A 25,878-nucleotide genomic window follows, 5' to 3' on the forward strand; every position below is an offset into this window, starting at 1 on the left:
TTGAGAGAGACAGAGCATGAGCTGGGCAGGGTCAGCGAGAGAGGGAGGCACAGAATCGGAAGCAGGCTCCGGGCTCTGAGCCGTCAGCACAGAGCCCGACGCGGGGCTCGAACTCACGGACCGTGAGATCATGACCTGAGCCAAAGTAGAATGTTAACCAAGTGAGCCAGGTGCCCCCAAACAAGAGCATTTTAAAGCAGATAATCAAAGTTGAGCACTTTGGAGAAGTGTCTTGTCCAGCATTGTCAGTTACCGATTCCCTATTTATTACACATCTCTCCGATCATTAGCTAAAAATGAGTCAAAAACACAACGGACAAGGAACAAAAGCCTTGCTCTGGTAATGTTTCACAGCAAGGCGGACTGGAGGCTGCCTGGGGAACATGAAGAGTGGATGTGCCGTCACGTGCAGGACGGGAACAAACACGACTTCCTCTCGCCTCTGCAGAAGCTGAACGAGATGCCGTCGTGCCCTCACATGCAGAAGGGGACACCGAGAATCAGAGCAGTGGCAGGACTCATCTAAAAGCACTGGTAGTGGGCGTCCGGCTGGCTCAAGTGATAGAGCACACGACTCCTGATCTCAGGGTTGTGAGTTCGAGCCCCACCTTGGGTGTAGAGGGTACTTAAAAATGCAATCACTGGTTGTAGGTGACCCTGCCAGGAGTGGAGTTTGGCCCTTCCTGCCTAACTTCGTGAGGACCTAGGACCCCGGCCCCTAGTGCCGCGCCTGGTACGGAGATGCTGTGACCGCAGCTGGTGCCAGGACCGAGCCTGTCTCAGAACAAAACGGCTCAGACGGGAACTCCGGAAATCACAACACGACACTAATGGTTAACTGTAGAATAACGTAGGGTATGAGAAAAGGTCTGATACGTATAATTGCAGGGAAAGGTAAAGAATATCGGAACTGGCAAAACCGCAGCGTTTTCTTCACACGCAGGAAGAGTGGAGAACGTTCTACTCTTAAAATACACAGAAATAACTGCCAGTCAAGGTTAATCTGTATGTATTAGATCAAGACGGACTGACTAGAGTCCCGCAGGAAAGACTGTCCACAGGTAACAGAGTTACTTCCCACAAGGCACAGGATAAGAGAAGGCTAATTACTAGGCGAGACCCATTCGTTACGTGGACTGGATACTTACAGCAAGAAACAGCACTTCAGCAGTAAAGAAACACAGACTGAAACTATGATCTAAAAAAAGGTTATAAAGAGGTGGATTTTTAGAAATGCCAGTTCTTAGGGAATTTGGGGGGAAACTTATTTATTGATAGTGGGAATGTAACTTTTCCGCAGAACAGCTAGACAAAGGATACAACGCTCTGACACAGCAACTGGGTTTGCCAATTTACCTGAGATGTTTTTATTTTCATTTACTTATACTTCCAAAGAATTTTTTATTTTTTTATCTTTTAATGTTTATTTGTTTTTGAGAGTCTGAGAGAGACAGAGCACCAGTGGGGTAGGGGTAGAGACAGAGGGAGACATAGAACCCAAAGCTGTCAGCACACTGCCCGATGCGGGGCTCGAACTCGTGAACCACGAGACCATGACCTGAGTCAAAGCTGGACACTTAACGGACTGAGCCACCCAGGCGCCCCATATCGAAAATGTTTTTAAAGAAATAATATTCTCAGTGGAGCACCTGGGTGTCTCAGTCGGTTGAGCGTCCGACTTCGGCTCAGGTCATGATCTTGCGTTCGTGAGTTCAAGCCCCATGTTGGGCTCTGTGCTGACAAATTGGGGCCTGGAGCCTGCTTCGGATTCTGTGTCTCCCTCTCTCTCTGCTCCTCCCCTGCTCACACTCTGTCTCTCTCTCAAAAATCATAAATAAAGATTAAAAGAAATTAAAAAAAAAAGAAATAATATTCTCAAAAGAAGAAAGCTAAGTTAAAAAGCAACATTCAGGGGCGCCTGGGTGGCTCAGTCGGTTAAGCGTCCGACTTCAGCTCGGGTCATGATCTCGCAGTTCGTGAGTTCAACCCCCGCATCAGGCTCTGTGCTGACAGCTCAGAGCCTGGAGCCTGTTTCAGATTCTGTGTCTCCCTCTCTCTCTGACCCTCCCCCATTCATGCTCTGTCTCTCTCCGTCTCAAAAATAAATAAACGTTAAAAAAAAAAAAATAAAAATAAAAAAAGCAACATTCAAATCAGTGCTTGTTTGTAACTATGTTTTGATTCTCTTCAGAAACCTCACTTCTTATCCAATCTAATTTAGAAAATCAGGGGCGCCTGGGTGGCGCAGTCGGTTAAGCGTCCGACTTCAGCCAGGTCACGATCTCGCGGTCTGGGAGTTCGAGCCCCGCGTCAGGCTCTGGGCTGATGGCTCAGAGCCTGGAGCCTGTTTCCGATTCTGTGTCTCCCTCTCTCTCTGCCCCTCCCCCGTTCATGCTCTGTCTCTCTCTGTCCCAAAAATAAATAAACGTTGAAAAAAAAAAATTAAAAAAAAAAAAAAAGAAAATCAATGTTTCCTAGTGAAAAGGTTTACAAAGACGCTGCCCAATCCAGAGCAAAAACTGTACTGTTAATCCTAATTTCTGAATAGAAACTATGTATTTATAAAAAACCACTGCCAATGGGCTGCCTGCAATGCCCTGCAGACCAGGAACCAATACTCACGGTGTGCTCCCGTGTCAGACAGCAGGGTAACTCAGACCACTAGGCTCTTGGGAACCCGGCCCTAGGCAACCACAGAGAGAAAACTAAGTAACTCACACACGCACTTGAGCAATCAGCACTATGGCATGGGGTGGAGGGGTGATTCCGGACAGAAAAGGATAGCCTGTGAGCCTCCTGAGTTTTCTTACGTCTCTCAGCTGGAGACCTTACGAGGTTCTTTCCTTGTTATTTTCCCCCTTCTCCTCTAAAGGTACGTTTCCTGTAAATAACTTCCAACAAACTTTGAGTGGATATAAATCATTCATAACATGTGGCTGAGACAATACAGTCTAACATTTACTGCTCTCCCGTTTAGGGGTAATATTCTGAAATTTGTCACACTCTTGTTTTTCATTTCCTACATGTTTACTTCCTCAAACAACATTTTGCTTAGGTTTTTTTTTTTCTCGTTTTTGACTTAATTTCCCCTCTCTACTTCTAACCTGAGATTCAACCTCAAAAGTAGCGCGAAGCTGCAATTAATCCGTCTGTGCTGTTGACGATGCTGCTGTGTGATGGCACCACACACGATCTGTGCTGAGCGCTGACGGGTTTCTGATACTATAGACAGTGCCGTTGTGAACGTTCTTATACACGTCACCTGGTGCACACAAGCAAATTTCCTCACGTTGTTAAACGTTACGTGTGGGGCGCCTGGGCGGCTTAGTTGTTTGAGCGTCTGACTCCTGGTATCAGCTCGGGTCACGATTCCAGGGTCGTGGGGTGGAGCCCCGCGTGGGGCTCTGTGCTGAGCTCTGTGGAGTCTGCTTAAGATGCTTTTTCCCTCTCCCCTGCTTACACACTCTCTCTCTAAAATAAAATAAATACACGTTATGTGTACGTTGGGTCGTAGAGAATACACGTCTTCTTCCTTACTAGAAAATGCCAAACTGCCTTCCCGAGTGTTTGTACCAGTTTACATGGGTAGTTAGCAGTGTGAAAGCATTCTTGCTCAACACATTCCCCTACACTGGGTACCGTCAGATTTCTTAATTAATACGAAGAATAGATAAAAATTCCCGGAACTCAATCAGACAATAAACAACCCAACAGAAAAACAGGCCAAAGATTTGAACAGGCTGAAAAGGATACACATTTCACAAGCACACATCCTGTGACTCCACAGCCACGCATCTTGACTCTTCCAGGATGCTTCCACTTTGTGCATATGGTTACTGTAAAGTTAACTACCTTGTTTTTTGTTTTCAGGAACAGAATTTAGTGATTCATCATTCACACAGAACACCCAGCGTTCAACAGGACAAGTGCCCTCCTTAATCCCCATCCCCCATCTAGCCCATCCCCCCCCACCTCCCTCTACGAACCCTCAGTTTGTTCTCTATCGCTAAGCGTCTCTTACGGTTCCTTTCCCTCTGTCTCCCCCTCTCCCTGTATGTTCACCTGCTTTGTTTCTTACATTCCATTAAGTACCTCTTTTCACTCTCAAGAGTCCCTGTCCTGGTGAGGACAGTAAGAGGTCCCACGACCTATGCATCACAGAGGGACTCCTGCACGTGGTACCATAAGCTAGGACTGTGAATGCTTATAAACAGCAAATCCAAACAAAGTACCAGCCACTTTCCAAAGATCAAAAAAAAAAAACCAAAAAAACCCAAAAAACACTGGACACAAGCGCTGCTCATAGGCACAGTAAACAGCATACTGAAAACGGAACATTAAACTTAAAATGGATGGGCCATGCTAGAAAATAAGCAGTATGATTTTCTATATAAAATTCAAAAACATGTAAATTAAACAATACATTGTTTTAGGAATACAAGTGCAAAAGCAAGGTGATGCTAACACTCAATTCATCTGGAGAGGGAGCTGGGGGTGGTGCCAAGGGAAGGTTTGATCAGGGAGGGACACGTGAGAAAGCCGTTGACGACTGTCCATTTCTTATGCTTGTGGGCAGAAGACTGGGCCAGGTGGGCACTCGATCTCTGTGTATCTTCATGAATGTTGCGTGGGGTCTTCATATTGCACAGTTAAAAAACGGGAAAGCACAGGTATGTTTTCGATTTGTGTGTACTATAATTACTTCCATTATTGACTCAATAATTTTTATTAAACCACAGACATTTCAGCTTATGTGATCATCAACATGGTAGCAACTGAAGTAGACTTTCTGTTCAGGTGAGTGCTTTGCACCAGGCCCTTAATTAATGCCTTAAGATGTTTTTTTTTTTTTTTTTAAGTACTAACTCCAAGTGATTATTTGGGAACTGAAAAGTTTCATTAAGAACTGAAACTACAATAGGGCAGGTCCCCTTTGTGGACATGATGTTGGAATTATAAGTCTTTTACCAGACTGCAATAGTGTAAACCCTATTTCCGTGAAAATATATGTCATATAGTGGAAATCTAATTAGCATAGACTTACAAAAACCCCCATGTAAAGAACACCCACAACAGATGAAACATTTTACATTTATTATCTTATTTTTTGAAATGTTTATTTACTTTGAGAAAGAGAGCAAGCAGGGGAGGAGCAGAAAGAGGAGAGACAGAGAATCCCAAGCAGGCTCCACACTCGGCTCAGAGCCCAACTCGGGGCTCGACCCCACAACCCCGGGATCATGACCTGAGTGGAAATCAAGAGTCGGACGCTTATCTGACTGAGCCACCCACATGCCCTGACATGTCTTGTCCTATTTAATCCTCAGGACCAACTTATAAAGGACTATTACGTCCATTACGCAGCAGAGAAAACCAAGTGATCTGGCCAAAGTCACACTGACAATATTTGGTGCTGCAGGATTTCAACACAGGTTTTCCGCCTTTGCTCTCCCTTCGAGGTTGCTGGGACAGATCATGATTCAGAGCAGCAGGGGGGAGTCAGGAAGAGCACTGGACGCAAGCTGTTAAGAACCGCTGGAGTCCCAGCTTCCCTGCTAAGTGACCTTTGAGGAGTAACTTCGTCTTAGTCCTGGTTTCTTAGACTGCACACTGGGGTAACGAGGAATAACCAGTGACTGGTGCACAGGCACTTTTACACCGTAAGGAGCTACGTATATACAAGCACGGTAACTGTGATTTTAATGATGAAGCACAGCGGTAACACAGGCTCTTGGACTGGTGAAGATCCTGTTAGCAACCACAGAACGTGAGGACGGGGTGAGACACGTCACCGCTAAAGTATCCTATTTGCACTCTCCTCTGCCTCTCCCACCCCACCACAGTGGGCCGGGCGCCTGGTCTGTCACTGGGTACCGTCTCCTGAATTCACGAAAAGAAGCCAGGAGTAAAGCATCTGGATAGAAGGACACCTTATCTTCCAACCACCATAAAAAGGTAGAAACCGTAGGTCCAAGTGTCACCGGGGTTAAACTTTTGTGTCCAAGCTTGAGAAAAACCGACACGTTTTAGAAGCTATCTTTGAGCCTTGTGTTTCTTTTACAACAAAGGCTGTCAGTCTTTACGGTGTACAACACTATCGGTCGGTCCCGTCCCGAAGGCTGCTTTGGGAGCGATCAGGATGTGTAATAATAGGCAACATTCACCCTGGCGTCTGTGCTTTCGCACAAACCGCCGCATTTTACCCGCACGATACCGAGTTTGGGTGGGCAGGTCATGTCCGTGCACAGAAGAGCCGACCCACAAGAAGACAGATTAAGGGGCTTGCTCAGGGCCGAGCTGCTGAGTGCCACAGCTGGGACCTGCAGGAGACCTCCAAGGAGGAGACCTCGGGGAGCACACCCCCCCAAGAGTCCCTTAGGAGGAGCCCCCGGAGAGGAGCTCCCCAACGGGGAGACACAGAAGAGATCCCCCCCCCCCCTCTGCGGGAGGACCGGCCAGGGGACAAGCCAGCGAGGGGCTGAGGTCAGGACCGGCGGGGCTGCGGTTAGGCACGACCCGACTCCCTCCCCACAGCCCGGGCCCTGAGTCTCACCTGCCACCCGCCCACTGGGGTTGGAGAGGCGGTCACGGGCGGCCGCGACCAGAGTCCGGAGAGAAGGTGGATGAATACCGGAAGGAGGGACTCGACCCGGCACCTTCTCCGGCTTCTGCGCCTGCGCGCGCTGGACGGTCGGTCTGATTCCGCGCATGCCCAGTGCAGGAGCCGGCTGCTTCGCGCGCTTCCGGTTCGTGCTGCGGTGGGCGGAGCGTGCGCACCAAGGTGAAGCGAAGGGCGGAGGAATGGGCGGGGAGGCTTGACCACAACCCTCGGGATAGGGAGGGAACTAAGCCTGATCCTCAGGTTACAGGGAAACCTGGGCCAGAGGGTAGGTGGAAGAGAGAGGATTAGGCCCTTTCTTTTTTATTTCTGGCCAAAGCACCCAAGAAATACTTACTTTTAGAGACTTTTCTTTGTGCTTATCAGCATTTTCTACTTTTTCAGCTGTGCATTTGTACTTGTGTAATAATAACGTTAACCGTAAAGCTGGTAGGAATAATATCAGTGGTAGGTAGGTAGATTTAATCCAGCAATATAAAGACTCTGCATTCTCTTAGCTCCACAACTTAATCTCAGGCAATCGGAGACGATGAATACGATGCTCAGATCTGTGGGTCTGCTTCCTTGATTTTTACTGTAATCACTGAGGACTCCTCAGACATTCCAACAGCTATCCATCAAAATTTAACCATGCCTGCCAGGGCGTGAGGCGCTGGCATACAACTGAGCAAAGCCATTTTTGTCTTCCTTTCATAACTGATTAATTTTTTTAGTTTTGACAAATAAAAACAGTATGTATTTAAGGTGTGCAATGTGATGTCATGACACATGTATACATTGTGAAATTAGTACCACAATTAAGCAAATTAGCGTATCCACCATACTTACCTTTTTTATACATATGTGATGAAAACACTTGAGATCTACTCTTCGAAAGTTTCAAGTATAGGGCACATTATTATTAACTATAGACACCTGTACAGTAGGTCTCCACAACTTATTCACCATAATTGAAAACTTGTATCCCTTGATCAGTATCTCCCCATTCCTCTCACCCCCTTAGCCTCTGGTAAGCTCCATTCTTCTGCTACAATGATTATTTTTTTTAATGTTTATTTCTTTTTGAGGGGGGAGGGGCAGAGAGAGAGAGAGAAAGAGAAGAGACCCAGAATTTGAAGCAGGCTCTAGGATCTGACCTGTCAGCACAGCACCCAATGCCCAACGCAGGGCTCCGACTCAGCCGCGAGGTAGTCGCCTGAGTTGAAGTTGGATGCTTGACCCACTGAGACACTCAGGTGCTCCTCTCCAACGTCATACACACACACACACACACACACACACACACACACACATATATGTTCACATTTCACACGTATATGTAATCGTGCAGTATTTGTCTACGTTTGGCTTTTTTCACATAACAGAATGTCTGTCCTCCGGACTCATCCATGTTGTTGCAAATGACAGGATTTCCTTTTCTTTTTCTTTTTTTTCTTTAAAAAATTTTTTTTTCAACGTTTATTTATTTTTGGGACAGAGAGAGACAGAGCATGAACGGGGGAGGGGCAGAGAGAGAGGGAGACACAGAATCGGAAACAGGCTCCAGGCTCCGAGCCATCAGCCCAGAGCCTGACGCGGGGCTCGAACTCACGGACCGCGAGATCGTGACCTGGCTGAAGTCGGACGCTTTACCGACTGCGCCACCCAGGCGCCCCAGGATTTCCTTTTCTTAAGGCTGATATTCCACTGTGTGTGTGTGCGGGGGGGGGGGGGGGGGGGGGGCACGTGTGAATGCCACACTTGGTTTATCCATTCATCTGTCTATTGACACTTAGGTTTTTCCACGTGTTGACTACTGTGATTAAGGCTGTTCTGGACATGAGGTGCAGATATTTCTTTGACATAGTGGTTTTATTTCCTTAGACTCCCAGAAGGGGGATTGCTGGAACATATGTACTTCCATTTTTAAGTCTTTGAGAAAACTCCATCCTATTTTCCACAGTGGCTGTATCCATTTACATGCCCACCAACAGGTATAAGCCTTCCCCTTTCTCCACTGCCAGCCAACACGTGCTATTTTTTGACTTTCTGCTACCAAGAATCCTTACAGGTGTGAAGTGACATCTCATTTGTCAAAAAGATTAAGAGTAGAGAAAAAAAAATAATCAGTTGTAGAAGCGCGTGGTCTTCTAAACCAGTGGAATTCAGCTTAGTGAAAGGGGTTCTGCTATGGCACTTTGGGACTCCATGCAGCTTCACTTGTGACTGCCAAGGACACGGTCGGTCAAGGGAGGTGCCTTGGAAGTGCTAAGTCCTCCATGCTTGGAGATGCCCAGGGAACCCAAGGTCTCCCAGCAGGCTCCCATTTAGAGTCAAATGCAGGTCAGACCCTGCCAGAGGTGTGGCGCCAGGCATCACTCAGCGGCACTGGTAGTACATGCTCCCCCCCGCCCCTCCCCCAAGTGCGGACACTGCGGCATGCCTGCCGCCTGGAGGAGCGTGGCTCCTGACCTTGAGGACCCTGGGCAGAGCCTAGGTGAGTCAGACCGGGCACACATCCTAGCTTCCCACCTTACGACCTCCATGTCCTCAACCGTTGGTCAATTTTGCAGCCTCTCATCTCTAAAATGCAAGTATGACACCCTAGTCGCAGGGTTAGAGAGAAGAACCTTAAGCCGGCTTCTGTAAGCATCAGTCCCCGGGCTGGGCAAAGTACTAACGGTGATAAAGGGCAGCGCCACAGCTCCACGTGAGCGGTTCTCTGTGGGCTACGGAGCACGGAGGGCTCCCAGCATGGGACTTCTCAATGCCCCAAAACTACGGGCTGGGGGCGGAGTGACGACCCCGCGAGGCCCTGGAGCCCGCCCACGCCCCTCCGCCACCTCTGGTTCCCCTCCGCCGGGACCCTCCCCCACCGCTCTACCCGCCCGGCTCTCGACCCCACTGGCTCTAGTCCCCGCTCCTCCCCGCCGCGTCCGCCTCCCGAGGTCAGGAGGGTTGAGAACCCGGATGGAATCAAATGAGCATGCGTACGAGCCCGGTGCCGCTGCCATTGGCCGCCGGCGAGGAGCGTACTGATGACGCATCAGGAAAATACAGGAAGTGTGGCCTACGGGAGCCGAGTTAGGCCCCAAAAGCTCCCGGTTCGGTGCCGCCTGGGCGGGAGGGAATGAATGGGTGCTGAGTTGGGGGCGCGTCCGCTCTGGGGACAGGCGTTAAACGTGTGAGCGGCCGCAGCATGGAGGACGACGCGCCGGTGATCTACGGGCTGGAGTTCCAGGTGAGTCCCAGCAAGGCCCCCGGCGCCGCGCGTTTGTATAGCGAGGCCCTCCTGCACCCCCAGCTCCCCCTGTCCCGCTGAGGACCCGGAGGCTTCGGGGGGCTCCTTTACAGGACTTGTTTATCCAGGAAGGCCCTGGGGCCTGCGTGACGCAGGGTGGACGCAGCCCACGACCCCCGGGGAACACCCCGCCGCCCCTCTCCCGGCAGCCCTTGGACGTTGTTTGGGGCCTGATTCCCACCGATCTCTGCAGACTGGCTACTTGTGTGCAATTTCCTCCCGCCTTGGAGCTCCCAGAGTCTGGCGCCGTATCTGTGATTTGGGGGTGGTGGCGGTGAGGGGGTCGTTTAATTTGGACACAGTGTTAAATTTACCTAAGAGTTGCAAAGATAAACGGAAAGTTCTGTTGCACCCTTCGCCCAGCTTCTCCTAATGTTGAGGACTGCAAGACCATGGCACATTGATCAAAGCGTAGAAATCAGCACTGGTATAATCCTATGAACTGAACCACAGACTCTCTTCGGATCTCACCTCTTTCCCACTAATGTCCTATTTTGCCTCATCCTGTACTCCAGTGCCTGTTCACCGTGATCGTCAGTAGTAGGTGCTCAGTAAATGTCTGAAGTGCGTGAGCCCCCACAGTGTAAGCGGTGAAGCAGGAATGCATGTGCGGTTTGGCAGGACCGCTAGGAAGTCTGTAGGGATGGAGTGGAGGAGTGAGGGGGTAGCGGGGGAGCTGGAAGGACAGGTAGGTCGCATTGTGTAGGACCTGATAGATAGAGCCTTGTGTTGGTTTTCATCTCTTCAGATGGCTTTTGAGAACCTGCTTAAGGCACTTAGGGACACATACCAAGAAAACAAACAAAAACAACCTTTGTTCATTGCCCTAGGAAGTATCTGATACATAATTGTGCGCCCCAAATGTGTGTTAAAATAGAAATGATCTTTGCTTTCAAGAAGCTTGTAGTGAGAGAAGCGGCACTGTTAGTTGTGAAAAGCCTGCCCACCCCCGAAACTCCTGAAGTGTAGATCCTGGCTCCAGCACTTACTAGCTGTGCAGCCTTGGGCCTCAGTTTCCTTGCCAAGAAAATGGGACAATGAGCCTCGATCCCCTGTGGCTGTTATGACGTTAAATCAGTTGATACATTTAATTCAAAAGCTTAGAACGGTGCCTGGCATTTGGTAAGCATTCGATAAGTGTAATTATTGTAGTGAGACAAAATTCTTACAGATAAACCCATACAAGGCAGTTTCAAAGTGTCCTGTGAGGAATGGGCAGTTTACAGGGTTTGACAGCGGGCTCTGTCACCCAAGACTGTGCCTTAACTACCAGCTTTTGAAAGTGGTCACCGTGTGCTGGGCACCCTGCTGAAGACTGTGTATGTATTTCTAATCTCTGAGAGTCGTCCTTGTAGGTGTTTTTCTTCCTGTGGGCCAAGGCAACCTAGCCAGTAACTGATAGATTTAGGACTCTAACCTAGGTAGGCTTTAAACCCAAGCCAACTTTAAAGCCCCTAACTACAAAGTTACACGGCTTTCTCCTGGAACCAGTTCGCGTGTGGGCACATGCAAAGGGTACGTATGGGGAGATCTAAGTTTCTCTGACCGTGTGCTACCTGAAGTGCGCGTCTTCTGCCGGTGTACCTCGTAACTTTTGATCTCCTTAAGAAATCTCCTAAGTAACCCAGAGGTTTTGATCTTCCGTGTTGGATCTTTGAGATAACAAACGTTATTTCCTGGGGTTTGACCTGTGTTTTCCTGGGATTAATATCAAGGAGTGGATCCTTGCCCTGGGTATCGAACATTTTATCTGATTTTCTCCTTCATCTTAAAAGAAGTAGCACATTTTTGTGCCGCTTTACTCTGGACAGCTTGTGGGTCGTGACATTCTGGAATTCGAAGAACCATTATTATAGTTAAAGGGTAAGTACCGAAAGTGACCGTGGAGGGTTGGTTGTCAGTGACATTCGCATCACTGTGGAGAGCAGTTTACCCTAGAAGATGGGGATTTGGTCACTGACCATTGACTGAAGGTAACGAGGCTTGAGGGCCATATAGGGGTTGTTAAAATAAAAATGCTAAGCACATTAGTGTTTACAGAACATTTTCGTATCCTGTGATCAGCATCTTTTAGCTTATAGGAAGGGACTTTTGACTTGTGTTTATTTTTGTGTATTTAAAGTTAAAAAAATTCCAAGTAGCGTTCACAAGTCTTTCAAAAAGTCAAATTGCTGAAAAGCTGATTAAGATCTGTGGGCCCTAAACACACCCATCCCATCTGATCTGATTCCCTGAGAACAACCACATCCAACTGAAAACTTTCTTCTCATCTTTACCTATCTGCTTTTACCTCTTGGACGCCATGTAGTGACTGGAGGTCGCCACTAAGGGCTTTTAGTTTTTTCTGTGCTCTCCCCTGTGTTTCTTGAGACTCCTGATACGGTGGTATCATAACTTCTTGCCAAATCCTTATTTAGGGTCTTCGTCTTTCTAGATCTAGAAATATTTCTGGCTGCTGATTCAAGTACGGTTCTAGGATTTCATTTTTTTTCTTGTATAGCTTTCCATTTTCCTGTTGCTGAGGAAACACTTCCTTTTCCCCATTTGTCTCATTCCCCTTGTGTCTTGCTGGTGGGTGTTGACTTTCCGGCCGCAGCCTGCAGGTGACTTCCGGCAGGTTGACCGGCCAGGTTGCTGTCTGTTCTGTTGTCTGTTTTCCGGGACACCTGGGTCCCGGGGCCCGTCCCTCTCTGCCCCAGGCCCGTCCGCTTTCTCACAAAATCTCCAGCATGGCTTTCATCCTATGTGGGGGTTTGTGTTCGGTTTCATTTTTGGCGGACTTTTGTTGAGCGGGCGGTAGGTGCCAGACGTCTGACGGGCCGCTTAATTGTCACACCAGCCCTGGGCGCGGGGATTGTTCTTCCCATTTTAAAATTGAGGACACTCTGGTTTTGAGCAGTGAAACCTCTTGTAATTGTTAGAGAAGTTGGTTTCAGGCCTGGGTTCCTCCTGTTCAGTGCCCTCTTTGCTCTTGGAGGCCTTTTTTGTTTTATTTATATATATATATATATATATATATATATATATATATATATGCGTATGTGTGTGTATATATATATATATATATATATACATTTTTTTTTTTCCTGAGAGGGAGAGAGAGCGTGCAGGTGGAGGAGGGGGAGAGAGAGAGGGAGGGAAGGAGAGAGAGAGAGAGAGAGAGAGAGAGAGAGAGAGAGAATCCCAGGCAGGCTCCATGCTGTCAGCACAGAGCCCGACTTGGGGCTCAAACTCACAAACCTCAAGATCACGACCTGAGCAGAAATCAAGAGTCAGGTGCTTAACCGGCAGAGCCCCCCCAGGCGCCCCGAGGCCATTTATTCAGAACAAGACACCTCGGTTCCCCCGTGTCAGGCCCTCGGTTCGGACACCGCTGCTGTCAGAGGCCAACGGTCAAGCGCAGACTTCCCCTTCCTCCCAACGGACAGCAGGGCTATTTCTTACTTCTCTTTCGCTCCCTAGCAGGTGCGTGGTACCTATTTGCTAAGCCACTGAGTCAATCAAGGTGATGGGCAGGTGGGAGCGAGGCCGTGTCCACAGTGCCTGCGAACTGCTTGTGACCCAAGGCCGCTGCCTGTGTCCAGGCCACACCGTGTAGAGCCACGCGTAGGTCTGGTGATGAGAATCAGGGGCCTGACTTAGGGTTGGTCTTCAACCAAAGGTCATACTTTGGCTTCTGTAGTTAAGGGGGATACGGCAGAATGTTTTCCTGGGAAACAGCAAGGCTCGGGAGAAGCCTAGAGGGCGCAGCCAAGCGGACCGCCGATTTAGCCTCAATTTGGAGCCGATTTTGATGATTGGTTTTTGTTATTGCTTGTGTTGTGGAGTTAGGAACCCCGCACCCGTGTTGTTGTTGTTGTTGTTGTTGTTGTTGCTCCAGCTCACTCACGCGCTTGCTTTTGTCTTCTTGATTTTTTTTCTTTCTCAAGTGCTGTGGCTCGGATGGGATCTATACGTATGTACACGTGTACGTGTACAATTTGTGTACATATATACCTTCTGTGTGTACAGGTATCTTGTACAGATACATGCATGTATTTCTACAGCTAAATTTTCCTCAAGCAGGACCCGTGTTTGCCGTGTTTTGAGTACTTGGGTGCACATCGCTCTGGGCTCGTGGCCGTAGGACCCTCCCGAACCTCAGGCATCCTTGTCCTCGCCTCGTGTCCTAATTATGGCTCCTTCTCACTTCCTTACTTAGTCCCCTCAGTTCTTTTTTCTCCTTGGCTCTGGTGAGGTTGTATGTGACCAAGCCCACAGATTTGGGGAGGGGGTGTGGGACGGCGCAGGGAAGGCGAAGGGCATTTTCATCTCCTGGCGTGCTCTCCAGTCCTAGACTCTGGCCGGAGAACCTGCCAGAAAAGTTGTACCTGCTCCCATTTTTCCGGGCAAGGAAGAGCTGCCTCGGTGGGGGGTAGGAGCCGGCTCCCTGCTCCCTGCCCCCGAGAATTCTGCAGCGTGGCGGTCCTGAGGGTTGCAGTTAACATCCTGCTTTGTAACTGTTTGGATTAATACTAATTTAGCTCCGTTCCCTCCTGAGCTGTTGGTACAAGGTCTGGCATAAGAGGTGGGACGGTCTGGCTTTTGAAATCTATTCTGTAAAGTGAAACAGATTCTGATACCACCGAGACCAGGTCGTTCTGATGGGCAGAGTCAGGAAAGCTGTGTAGACCCTTGCAACTCAGAGTGTCCTCGCCCGACCGGCAGCTGTCCTGTCACCAGAGGCAGACCTGGAGAATCAGAATCTGCATTTCCTTGGGCTGCCTGGGCGATTGGTTTGTGTCCCGAAGTTGATGTGTCCTCCTGGGTGATGCGACAGTGGAGCTAAAAGGGAAAGAGTAAATGAGATTTTGATGGGATCGGGCAGGAGGCGTCCTTGACTTCCCTGCTAAAAGTGTGGAATTTATTTGTGGTACTCAGTGGTCAGAACCTGGTTTTTGAGGAGTGTGTCTATTTGGGGTTTATGAACAGTGCCTCGAGAGCGTTCTTGCATCGGGCAGAAGATTGGACTGGACAGTCTAGGGACTTGTCACCCTGTGAGTTCACATCGACAGGTCATTAGCGAATGTAGAATGAACTTAAGCCATTGAACTTAAGATACAGAGAACATTGAAGTAAAGATATAAAGACTTGTGTTTATTATATAAAGACTTGTTTACCCAGCTTTTCAGAATGTTTGCAGGAACAATGTGAGTTTTAGGTTTAACACCTGATTTTTGTATGTGTAAATCCCAAATCGCCCACTTAGTGTTGCACTCGCTAGCTACGTACCTGAGAAACGCTGGTTTCCCATCCGGGAGCTCCACTTCCCCGTCTTGCATCGTTTTGTCCTCCTGTTTTTTTTCTTTTCTTTAAAACATTTTTTTAATGTTTTTTTTAATGATTTTTTAAATTTATTTTTTTATTTTTTTTAACCTTTATTTATTTTTGAGACAGAGAGAGACAGAGCATGAATTGGGGAGGGGCAGAGAGAGAAGGAGACACAGAATCGGAAGCAGGCTCCAGGCTCTGAGCCATCAGTGCAGAGCCCGACGCGGGGCTTTAACTCATGGACCGCGAGATCGTGGCCTGAGCTGAAGTCGGATGCTTAACCGACTGAGCCACCCAGGCGCCCCTGTTTTTTTTTATTTTTGAGAGAGAGAGCGAGAGAGAGAGACAGAGAGTGAGCGGGGCAGGGACAGAGAGGCAGAATCCGAAGCAGGCTCCAGGCTCTGAGCCGTCAGCACAGAGCCCAACACGGGGCCGGAACCCACAAACTGTGAGATCATGACCTGAGCGGAAGTCGGACGTTCAACCGACTGAGCCCCCCAGGGACCCCTTGTGCTCGTGTTTCTGTTACTGTAGCCTAGATGGCCCAGGCATGCTATTCCTGTCGAATTTGCTCTCCAAGGTGATGATTGGAGTCTGTTGACGTTAATGAGACAAGTAATAAACTACTGTTTCTCGGGTGGGCTTTCGAGCTCTTTCCTGAAAGGGAGGAGAGTTATTTTACAGGACATAAAATAACCGTGGTCACATGGTAAGTGGATTGGCTGCTCCCAAACTCAGCACAAAGACACTGCATTTTCACAGTGACACATCTTAGCACAGGGCCATCTCACAGTTCCATTTTACACATTTGCTGCATATTAGAATATCGCATATGTTAATCTTTACCAGTGATTGTGATTTTTGTTGTTGATGTCTCTCCAGCACTGTTTGAACTTATTAGAGTGTAAACGGGACTCGAGGTGCCCTCACACGCACTCTTAGTGCACTGGGCAGGAGAAATCAACTTTTTGAGCTTGAGTTTAACCCACAGTTCACAGCTAACAGAACGGTGGTTCTTCATGACTATTTCATGCATTTTCTTTTTTTTTCAACGTTTATTCATTTTTTTTTGGGACAGAGAGAGACAGAGCATGAACAGGGGAGGGGCAGAGAGAGAGGGAGACACAGAATCGGAAACAGGCTCCAGGCTCTGAGCCATCGGCCCAGAGCCTGACGCGGGGCTCGAACTCACGGACCGCGAGATCGTGACCTGGCTGAAGTCGGACGCTTAACCGACTGCGCCACCCAGGCGCCCCCTTCATGACTATTTCAAACGTCTCTACAAACAAGATTGTATCTCTCCTGCATGCTTACTTCTTTGAAACTTTTGAAGTTAAGAAGACCTTCTCTGGTTTTTCTTTTTCTTTTTTTTTTTTTTTTAAGCTTATTTATTTATTTTGAGAGAGGCAGTGTGTGCTCCAGCAGGGTAGGGGCACAGAGAGGGAGAGAGAGAATCCCAAACAGGCTGTGCTGTCAGTGCAGAGCTGGACGTGGGGCTCGATCCCACGAACTGTGAGATCATGACCCGAGCCGAAACCAGGAGGTGGATGCTGAACCGACTGAGCTACCCAGGAGCCCCAGGCCTTCTCTAGTTGTGGGGGCCAGTGACCGCTGTGCCCTGCTGGAGGGGCGACTCCAGCCAGCGGTGGCATGGCACACACTTGGGTGGCAGAGGTAGGCAGGGCATGAACGAGGGGCACCGCGGGCGCCGTGGAGGAGGTGTGGACGGGAGGGGGGGGCATGTCCCGTGGCTCCTGTTTAAGCTGGGTGCTGCCCTCCTTACTCGTTCACCAGCTGAGCTCGGCCAGGCCAGGAAGGGCTGTGTGGGGATGAGAACTTGTGCGAAGGTGGCGCGGGGTCCTCTCGGTCGCTTTCCCTGGCTTTGCCACTGCACTAGTCAGCTACCCTGCAGAGCCTGGAGCCACGCAAGCAGGGGTGAGTGAGGCTGGCTTCGCGGCACCTGTGCCGGCAGGTTCTCCGGGAGCCCCGTGGTGGGCACGGCCGGGACAGCGGGCTGGGGCTGCTGCCTTTGCAGGGCCGGGCCGGTCAGCCCTCGGGGCTGCTTCCGTCGGGTCAGGAAGTCCCTGGGCGTCAGGCTCGTGGCCGCAGGGCTCTCGGTCTTACCCGTTAGGAGCTTTACAGTCGAAGGTGGCTATTCGAGGTTTTCAAACGCTATTCATGTCTGTGGAACGGACCATGTGACGTATGAGTTTTCCCTTTTGGTCTCTTTGGTCACTTAAATCACTGACTTTCAAATAGTGGGGCCACCTGGCATTCTGGGACCAAATTGCACTTGGTCGCGAGATAGCCTCTGCTGGGTTCCGTTTGATATTTTACGTAGAGCTTTTTCAGGGACGTTTTTAGTGCAGTGTTCTGTGTATTTGCTTCTAGGGGTTTGCTCTGTTACCCCACTGCACGCAGGCACCCCGGGAGCTTCCCTTTGGTCCTCAGGCCCGAGGTGGCTTGAGCGTGTCCGCCTTGCCCGGTCCTCTCCGCACATCGGCTGTGGCTCTGCGGTCACTCGCTGTTCCCGTTTCTTTCTGGCTTTCGTGTGATTCCCTGGGGTCCGGAAGGGGGACTGAAGCCCAAAGCCTCTTGCTGGAGGACCCGCCGTCCCGGGTCGACTTGACGAGGAGGCACGTGGAGGGTGAGCTGCAGTAAAAAGGCTCCTGGCGGAAAAGCGGCTTCAGAGGTTGTGAAAAGGTAGATTAAGCGAGGAGCGGGGAGGGGTGGGGTGTGAATGTTGAGCAGGGAGGGCGGGTGCGGACTCGGGAGGTCCGGGCTGGTAGGCCTGCCAGGCAGAGGGCGTCAGGCGCTGCTGGGGACTGGCCTCAGGCCAGATGTGCCCCTGTGCACCTGCTCAGTGAGGCGAGATCACCGGCCTGGTTACAGCGACCATGCTTGTGGGAAAGGCAAGGCCGCGGGGCCGGGAAGAGTGTGCACGGAACCGTGGGCACAGAGCCCCAGCGTGAGAAGGGAGGACGGGGAGAAGACAGGGCGGGGTGGTGACCTCCTGGGTCCTGGGGGGCCAGGGGACCGAGGAGTCCTGCGTCGGAGCGTCTGGTGGCGGTGACGCGGGGGGCCCTAGGAGGGCAGTGCTGCGGGGTGGCTGAGGTGAGGCCGGGTTATCGGGAGGGAGGAAGGGTCAGAGCCGAGGAAGGCCTATCCTGTCTACACCACCATTAAACTTGCCGTGAATGCGAGAACGAAGGTAGATGGGTCAAGGCAAGGTGTTTTCAAAGGACAAGGGGACGTGTGACTTGATTTTCCCAGCTAAGGGGAAGAAGCCAGAGAAGAGGAGAGGGAAGAGAAGAAAGAGGGCTGACCAATGTCGTGTGCTGCGGGAGGGCGGGGGGCGCCCCTTCTCCCGGGCAGCCGGGCAGGCGGGCAGGGGCGGCGTCTCCAGGAGGCCGGCCGATGGTTTCCGTGTTGCCTCCAGCGTGAGTCGAGTTTGCTGAAGGAGGGGGCCGGGCTGCACCGGGGCCTGGAGCGGAGCCCGCAGGGCAAAGCAGGGTGGGCGCGGGGCGGGCGGCAGCCCCTGGCGGAGCCGAGAGGCCGGCCTTCGCGCGTACGGGGGCGAGCGTGTGAGTGAGCGTGCGCGTGACTGTGCGCTGCGGCCCCGCGGTCCCCAGGGGCGGTGTCGTCGCCACAGTTATCTGGTAGCTCGTGAGGCGCGGTGCTCTCGTGGCCCTGGGGCCCGCCGGGGCGATCCGGGCGCAGGAGGCGAGAAGTGGGTGCTCAGCACTGAGCGAGACGTTGGGGCCTTGCTTTCTTTTATGTGTGGAAGGCGGTCTGCCGCGGAGACACGTGTCCGGTCACCTCTAGCTTCCTGGTCTGTCACCCCCCTGACCTGGGGGCCACTCTTGGGAAAGAGGCCTTTTCTGGGGCGGGGAGACTGCTCAGGGTAGAGGGGTAAACCCGCCCTGGGTCCCCCCTCTTAGAGCAAAGTCCTGCTCCGCCCGCTGGCCTTCAGGGGTGGCCCTGCGCTTACCTGGGGGTGACTCTTCTTGGCGGGGGGTTTACCCAGAGTGAGCGTTTGCTTGCTCAGACTAGTGAGAAAAGGAAAACAGTTCTGAATTTCCCGGGGGGTCCTGGAAGGTCGTGAGGTTTGTGGTTCCCGTAACGCAGAGGGGCTTTCCTGACGCTTCCGACGCCCCTTCCCCAGCCCTTCTCGGCGTCTCTGGTTGCCTCGTCCGGGGTTGGCTCCCTCAGCGGTCAGGCAGATGGAGAGAAGGCCGCGTGAGGAAAGGGCTGTGGCCTTGCTTTTGAGAACAGGGTGACCCAGGCTCCAACTTCAGTCCCATAGGTAAATCTCTTACCTGTGTGGCCGGGTCCCTGCGTCCCCGTAACAGAGAGAAGCAGAGTCAAGCGTGGGAGTGCGTGTCGTGCTTCCTCTAGGAGCTTTGTGACCATGACTAAGTCCCGTAACCTCTCCGGTCCTCGGTGTCTTTATCTCCCGAGTAGGAGTTACATTATCCATCTTGACTTTGGGTCTACTTCATTGAATTATGAAGGTGAATCAGACTACGATATGTGCAGATGTGTTGTGACCTTTTATACCCTAAAATCTGATCTTCTCATGACAAGGTCATTGGAGCACCTCAGAACCATCATTAATGACTAGCCTCGGAAGGTCATTTCATCACTCACTTCATCAAAGGACCAGAGTTACGGACACATACACATCTGTCACCCGAATGGCCGGAGCTAAGTTAGGATCATAATTTTACCCAGTAATGTAATGGAAGGATCTTAGATGAACTGTTTTTGAGATTTCGCCGTCATTTTTAAAGATTCGGTTCAGACTTTTTTTTTTTTAACAAGAATAATTCGGGGGCGCCTGGGTGGCGCAGTCGGTTAAGCGTCCGACTTCACCCAGGTCACGATCTCGCGGTCCGGGAGTTCGAGCCCCGCGTCGGGCTCTAGGCTGATGGCTCAGAGCCTGGAGCCTGTTTCCGATTCTGTGTCTCCCTCTCTCTCTGCCCCTCCCCCATTCATGCTCTGTCTCTCTCTGTCCCAAAAATAAATAAAAAACGTTGAAAAAAAAAAAAAACTTAAAAAAAAAAAAAAAAGAAAGAATAATTCGGCCCTTCAGTTTTTTAAAAAAGCAGCGTCTTATTGTGGGTGACAGAATGCGTAGTGTCAGATTTGTAGTGCTTTTCCAAAACTGTGGCAAAGCAGATGATCTCGTGGACTTTACTTTTTTGCGTGTTTCCCATGGTCTCTGCGCAGGTGTGCGGGTCTGGGGCCCGAACTGCTGGGGCACGAGGCTGACCGCGTGCTGGCTCACCACGGGCACCCAGCAGCCTCCGTGGCCGCGGACTGCCCTGTTTTCCAGGCCAGCAGCCTGAGACAGCTTCCTTCCTTCTGGCTTTCTTCTCCTCTAAGGTGGTGGCATTTGATCCTGCCTTCCACCTGAGGTTGAGCGCGTGGGTGTGCTCTGGCGAGTGTCACTTTGCTCCCGTGCCGTGCGTGCCTGTGGCTGTGTCACATGGTCGTTTTCCACCTGCTCTGTCCGAGCTCGTCTCGCCCTGCAAGTCTGTGCCCTGAGGGCAGGGCCGATGTCCTGCCCTCTGTGGGACCTTCCACGGCAGCTGCCACTCACAAATGTCATGTAGTCAACTGGTGATTACCAACTCGAAGCATAGACGAGTGTCTTAATGGAAAATAATCATTTCCTTTCAGCTGGGTCCGCTTCTGGGTCCTGTTTTGGGGGATCTTCAGGCTTTTTCTCTCTGGGGTGATGACACGTACCTCCGTTTGAGATGTAGCGTTCTTGTCTGAAGCCGGACCCAGGTCTGCGTCCCCTCTGTTGAGTCAGGGTTCTGCCTTCGGAGAAGGTGAGGTTTTGTCTCTCTGTGTTGGCGTGGACGCTTCCTCACGAGAATCCTTTTCCTCTGCGTGGTGTTTAAATTAGCTAGGATTTGGAGGGTCTGAATTTGCTGATGTTATGTGCAGAATTTACTTGTATGTACATTTTTGGCAGAAGGTATATAGATTCACAAAGAGTTCATCAGTTTTGCACAGAGATCTGTGTAAGACTCCAAAAATTGTCCAGTCTGGTTTTGCTGAAGAAGTCGTAGGCATATTGGCCAGAATAGACTTTTCCCTCCGGATGTCTAATAATGTGAATGCTGCTTTGCACATGTATTTTCTTGGTGTTACTGGAATGTGTTTTGGTAGTTGATATTTTTGTGCCAGGAAGCCTGTGTGAGGAGGGGTGGGGACAGAGGTGCTACGGAGCATGACGTGAAATTGTCACCAAGCCTTTTGGTGACCGGTACTCAGAGACCAAATCAAAACCAGACAGACTGGGTGGCCAGGACAGTGGTTTCCGTGTTTCTCTTACCTCGTTTTAAAAAGAATGAATCAAGAAATTCAGGGATTAGATGTGACACAGGAGGGAGTGGGGCGTCACGTCTGTTTCTAGCCGCGTGTGGACGGTGGCCCATGTAGTGAACCGTGTGTGGCCCACGTAGTGAATCAGTTTCCTGTTGCTGCCGTAACGAGTCAGCACCAGCTCAATGGTTCAGAGGAACAGCTCTTACTGCCTTATGGCTCGGGGGCCCAACAGGGGCCTCACTGGGCTAAAATCAAGGCCTTGGTGTGGCTGCACTGCTTCCTGGAGGCTCGGGAGAGTCTGTGACCTTGCTTCTTCCAGCTTCTGGAGGCTCCTGTGCTCCCTGCTCCGTGGGCTCCTTCCATCCCCAGAGCCTGCAGCGGCTGCTGCCCACGTGCTCCCAGCCGTCTGCAGCCCTTGCAGGGTTCCTGTACCCCTCGTGCCGCCACCTCTCCGGTTCTCTCTTCTGTGACGCATCCGTCTGACGACATCCAGGGAGGGCTTTCTGCTCGTAAGGACCCGTGTGGCTAGGTGATTCAGGATAACCTCCATCTCAAGATCCTTAACCTGATCGCACCCGCAGAGTCTCTCTGCACAGGTTCTGGGGATTGGGATGCGGACATTTTTGGGGGCCACTGTTCTGCCTCCCACCGGCATCCGAGCATGAGCTACAGGGAAACAGGGACTTGACGTAGGCACAGTTAGTGGTTGTGCTGAAAGAGATCTGGGTTTGAATTCGTAAGCCTGCAGTACTTGTCACAACACTAATATTTACCAGTTGTACACGGTCTTTTCCTCTCTAGGCCTCAGATTCTTCACCTGGAGTTCTTAATCTGAATTATTGAGCATATTAATCATAGGTGTTATGATTCCTGCTGTGGTGCACTGCCCAGATTTCTTTGTCAGAAAATCCAGCAGATTCTGGGATTGTTGGTGGCTGAGAGCAATCAGTGGGTCCTGCTCTTAGAGTTCGCCCTCAGTGGAACAGAGTCACTTTGCCCTAAGTCCCACCGGAGTCCCACCCTTCTCCAGGGACAGCCTACTGGATGGGGGTGGGGGCTGGGCGGTACGAGGGCCTGGCCATGTTGGCTCCACTCTGGGGGACTGTCCCAGCTCCAGTCTCCCTGTGGCACTGAGGTTCCTCTTTGCCTCTGCACAGTCCTGCTTCCTTCACCCTTCCATGACGTCATTCCTGAGAATGCTCCCACAAAATCTGTGCATAAAACTTGACGCTTTAGAGCTTGTTTCCCAGAGAACCTGATCATCTGAATGCTCGACAGGCCCCTTTCTGTTGTTTGTTGTTTGGCTTTTGATCATATGATTTTGACTCATTGTATGACTAGTTATTTTTGATTCAGTGTTTGACATTGTGAGAAAAACTGTAGAAACTTTGGACGTCTGTCTTCCTCCAGAGGATTTACTGTTACTTCTGGCAGGTATCTGGCCAGCCCAGGAACACCAGCCTGCTCAGATCACTTAAAATCCAATCGAGGACTAAGATGACCCAGATCGTAGTGTGTCCGGGTTGACCTCATTCTAGTCCACCTTCACGCCTGGCCTGATCCCCAAGGGATCCCAACCCAGAACTTCAGTGTTTCGCCGACCTCTTCCCTGTGTACTCAGTGTGTGTACCCTCGGCCCCACGAGCCTGTCACAAACTCTCCTCCACATCGGCCGCTCACCACACTTTCCAAAGTGACAGGTGCCTCTAGCTGAAAGGGGGCTGGAGGTCAGGCTTTCCTCTCTGACCTTCCCTCATTTCCAAGACCTTGGCACTCACTCATCGCTGTGCTGGCTTCCGGGGGCCTTGAAACAAATTCGGAGTATTTCGTTTAGTTTGTACAGTTTTCCTCTGCAGGAGACGTGGTTTGAACCACCTGCTCTGCCATTGCTGGGAGCCATTTTCTGCTGTGTTGTCAGAGGATGATTTGTTCGACCAATCTATTTCTGTTGAAAATTGCGCTTTTATTAAAAACACCGCTTACATCTTTACTGCCTATTTTTTTGTGCCCGTCTACAGTTGTTTCCATATACACATCTGAGGTGGAATTGTGTCACAAAGCAGGCACAAGCTGAAGGCTGTGCGTACATATTTCTAAGTTGCCTTGCAGACACTTCGCATGAATGGATACTCCAGCGGCGGTACAGGAGGTAACTGGCTTTCTAATCTCTAACCGTTACATCTAACTTCATAAATGTGTGTGCATTTTCCTTCCCCCCCCTGCAGGCACGTGCTCTGACACCTCAGACTGCAGAAACAGATGCCATTCGGTTTTTGGTTGGGACGCAGTCTCTTAAATATGATAATCAGGTAACTATTTTTGACAAATGTATACATGTTAATTACTAAGCCTATTCTTAGTTTTATAACCATTTTGCTCTTGATTTTTCAAGCACCGTTTGAGAAAATTAATGCCACACAAACAAAATAAAACTTGCATTGGGATTTAAATACCCAACCGAATGTAATAATTGAGCTCAATGACTTAAACTCCCGTGGCGGTACCGCTGTGGTTTAGGCTGTGGTGATGCGGGGTTCACCGGGTGAGGGGTCGAGAAGCAGGCCAGGGCACGTGGTTGGCATCCCTGCTTCCACGCGGGCCCCTGGACGGCCCCGCCGCGTGCTCACAGCATTCGTTCTGGCTGAGCCTGGATGAGGCCACGGTCCCGTTTCAACCTCGAGCTCCGGGCTCTCACTGCCACGGACTGCAGGCGGACACGAGATGCAAGATGTGGCCCCCGCTGTTGTGGCCACTGTCGTAGAAGGAGTGTTGGATCCTCACAGATCAGCGTTCGGTCCACCTGCGACCCTGACTGAACGCATTTACCTTGCCGGGCTTCATTATCCTCATCACCAAAATGGGGATCAAGCCATCTACTTTCTGTACCTCACAGGTGCTGAGGACGCTGTGAAGATGTGCACCGTCCTGGATCCTTGGGAAATGCGCAAAAGGCCGTGTCGCATGGTGCCGGGTCTCCACCCAGTTACCACTGTCACACAGGGGAGGTGGCTGTAACATAGCTGCGGGAGGGTATTTGGTGCTGGGCAGGGGGTAGTGACATAGCCGCTGTCATATTATCGATGAGGGATTTTATTATTTATTTATTTTTAAATTTTTTACTTACTTTTGAGAGAGAAAGAGAGGGAGAAACACAGTGCGAGCAGGGGAGGAGCAGAGAGAGGGGGAGACGCAGGATCTGGAAGCAGACTCCAGGCTCCGAGCCGTCAGCACAGAACCTGACACGGGGCTCGAACCCACAAACTGTGAGATCGTGACCTGAGCCGAAGTCGGATGCTTAGCACACTGAGCCACCCAAGCGCCTCGATGAGGGATTTTGAATGGGCATAGTCATTTAAAATCATTTTCAGTCGGGGCGCCTGGGTGGCGCAGTCGGTTAAGCGTCCAACTTCAGCCAGGTCACGATCTCACGGTCCGTGAGTTCGAGCCCCGCGTCGGGCTCTGGGCTGATGGCTTGGAGCCTGGAGCCTGTTTCCGATTCTGTGTCTCCCTCTCTCTCTGCCCCTCCCCCATTCAAGCTCTGTCTCTCTCTGTCCCAAAAATAAATAAACGTTGAAAAAAAAAATTAAAAAAAAAAATCATTTTCAGTCATTGAAATCAGGCAGCTGATTTGGTGACATGTATCTAGAGCTTGACAAATTAGTGTTTATATTATTTATATATTTTTATGTTTTATAATATGTTTTTATATTTTCCAAAACATGGAAAAAGCTTTATATACAAGGACTGTTACTGCAGCGGTGCACGTAATTGTCAAACAGTTAGGAGCGATCAAAATGTGCCCGTCTGAGGGTGGATGGGGGCAGATTCACATGATTCCACCCCGCTGAGCCTGGTTCCTCGCGGTGGAGCAGAGGTCACGCGCTGCGCTCACGAAGTCATAAACGCCTCATGAGCGTCATAACTTAAGACTCGTTAGACGGTTCAGTGAAATGTTAAAATCATACATATTGTGTGATCACTGTGGGGGTAAGAAAGTAGATGACTTTTCAATAGATACAAATACCGAATCCTTCTATGAATACCTGAACCTAATGTAATGTTACGTCAGTTACATACACCTCAATTAGACAAGTAGTGGATAAAATACAAAACTGAATCTCTACATAGAAAAAGACCGGGGGGAAACTAGTCAAAAGGCCTCAAAATTGGAGCCACGGTTACCTTTGGGTGATCTGAGCATTTGTGAGGTAAATTGTCTTTCTGATTTTCATTTTTCTGAATGTGTATGTGTGTGTGTTACTTTTGGACAGTGTCAGATGCGAGTGATTTATTTACAAAAATAGTTTCCAGTGGCCATGTTGCAGGG

The 25,878-nt window shown here is 50.3% G+C and overlaps 2 protein-coding genes across 3 annotated transcripts in view; one reads left to right on the top strand and one right to left on the bottom strand.

The window, feature by feature from the left end:
* TRAPPC12 (trafficking protein particle complex subunit 12) overlaps positions 1-6,692 on the bottom strand; it is an 83,226-nt gene extending 76,534 nt beyond the window's left edge. The window contains exon 1 of the mRNA XM_043604638.1: positions 6,554-6,692. The gene's annotated coding sequence lies outside the window, so the exon portion shown is untranslated. The remainder of the gene's footprint in view (positions 1-6,553) is intronic.
* A 2,962-nt stretch (positions 6,693-9,654) lies between these two features.
* EIPR1 (EARP complex and GARP complex interacting protein 1) overlaps positions 9,655-25,878 on the top strand; it is a 121,973-nt gene continuing 105,749 nt past the window's right edge. The window contains exons 1-2 of one of the 2 annotated variants that reach the window (XM_043604639.1): positions 9,655-9,839; positions 23,777-23,860. In XM_043604639.1, the coding sequence (XP_043460574.1) occupies positions 9,798-9,839; positions 23,777-23,860 (126 nt within the window). In that variant the 5' untranslated portion in view covers positions 9,655-9,797. The remainder of the gene's footprint in view (positions 9,840-23,776; positions 23,861-25,878) is intronic. The other variant, XM_043604640.1, reaches the window with a different exon arrangement.

Source organism: Prionailurus bengalensis, chromosome A3 (genome assembly GCF_016509475.1).
Source record: "Prionailurus bengalensis isolate Pbe53 chromosome A3, Fcat_Pben_1.1_paternal_pri, whole genome shotgun sequence".
Taxonomy (NCBI): Eukaryota; Metazoa; Chordata; class Mammalia; order Carnivora; family Felidae; genus Prionailurus; species Prionailurus bengalensis.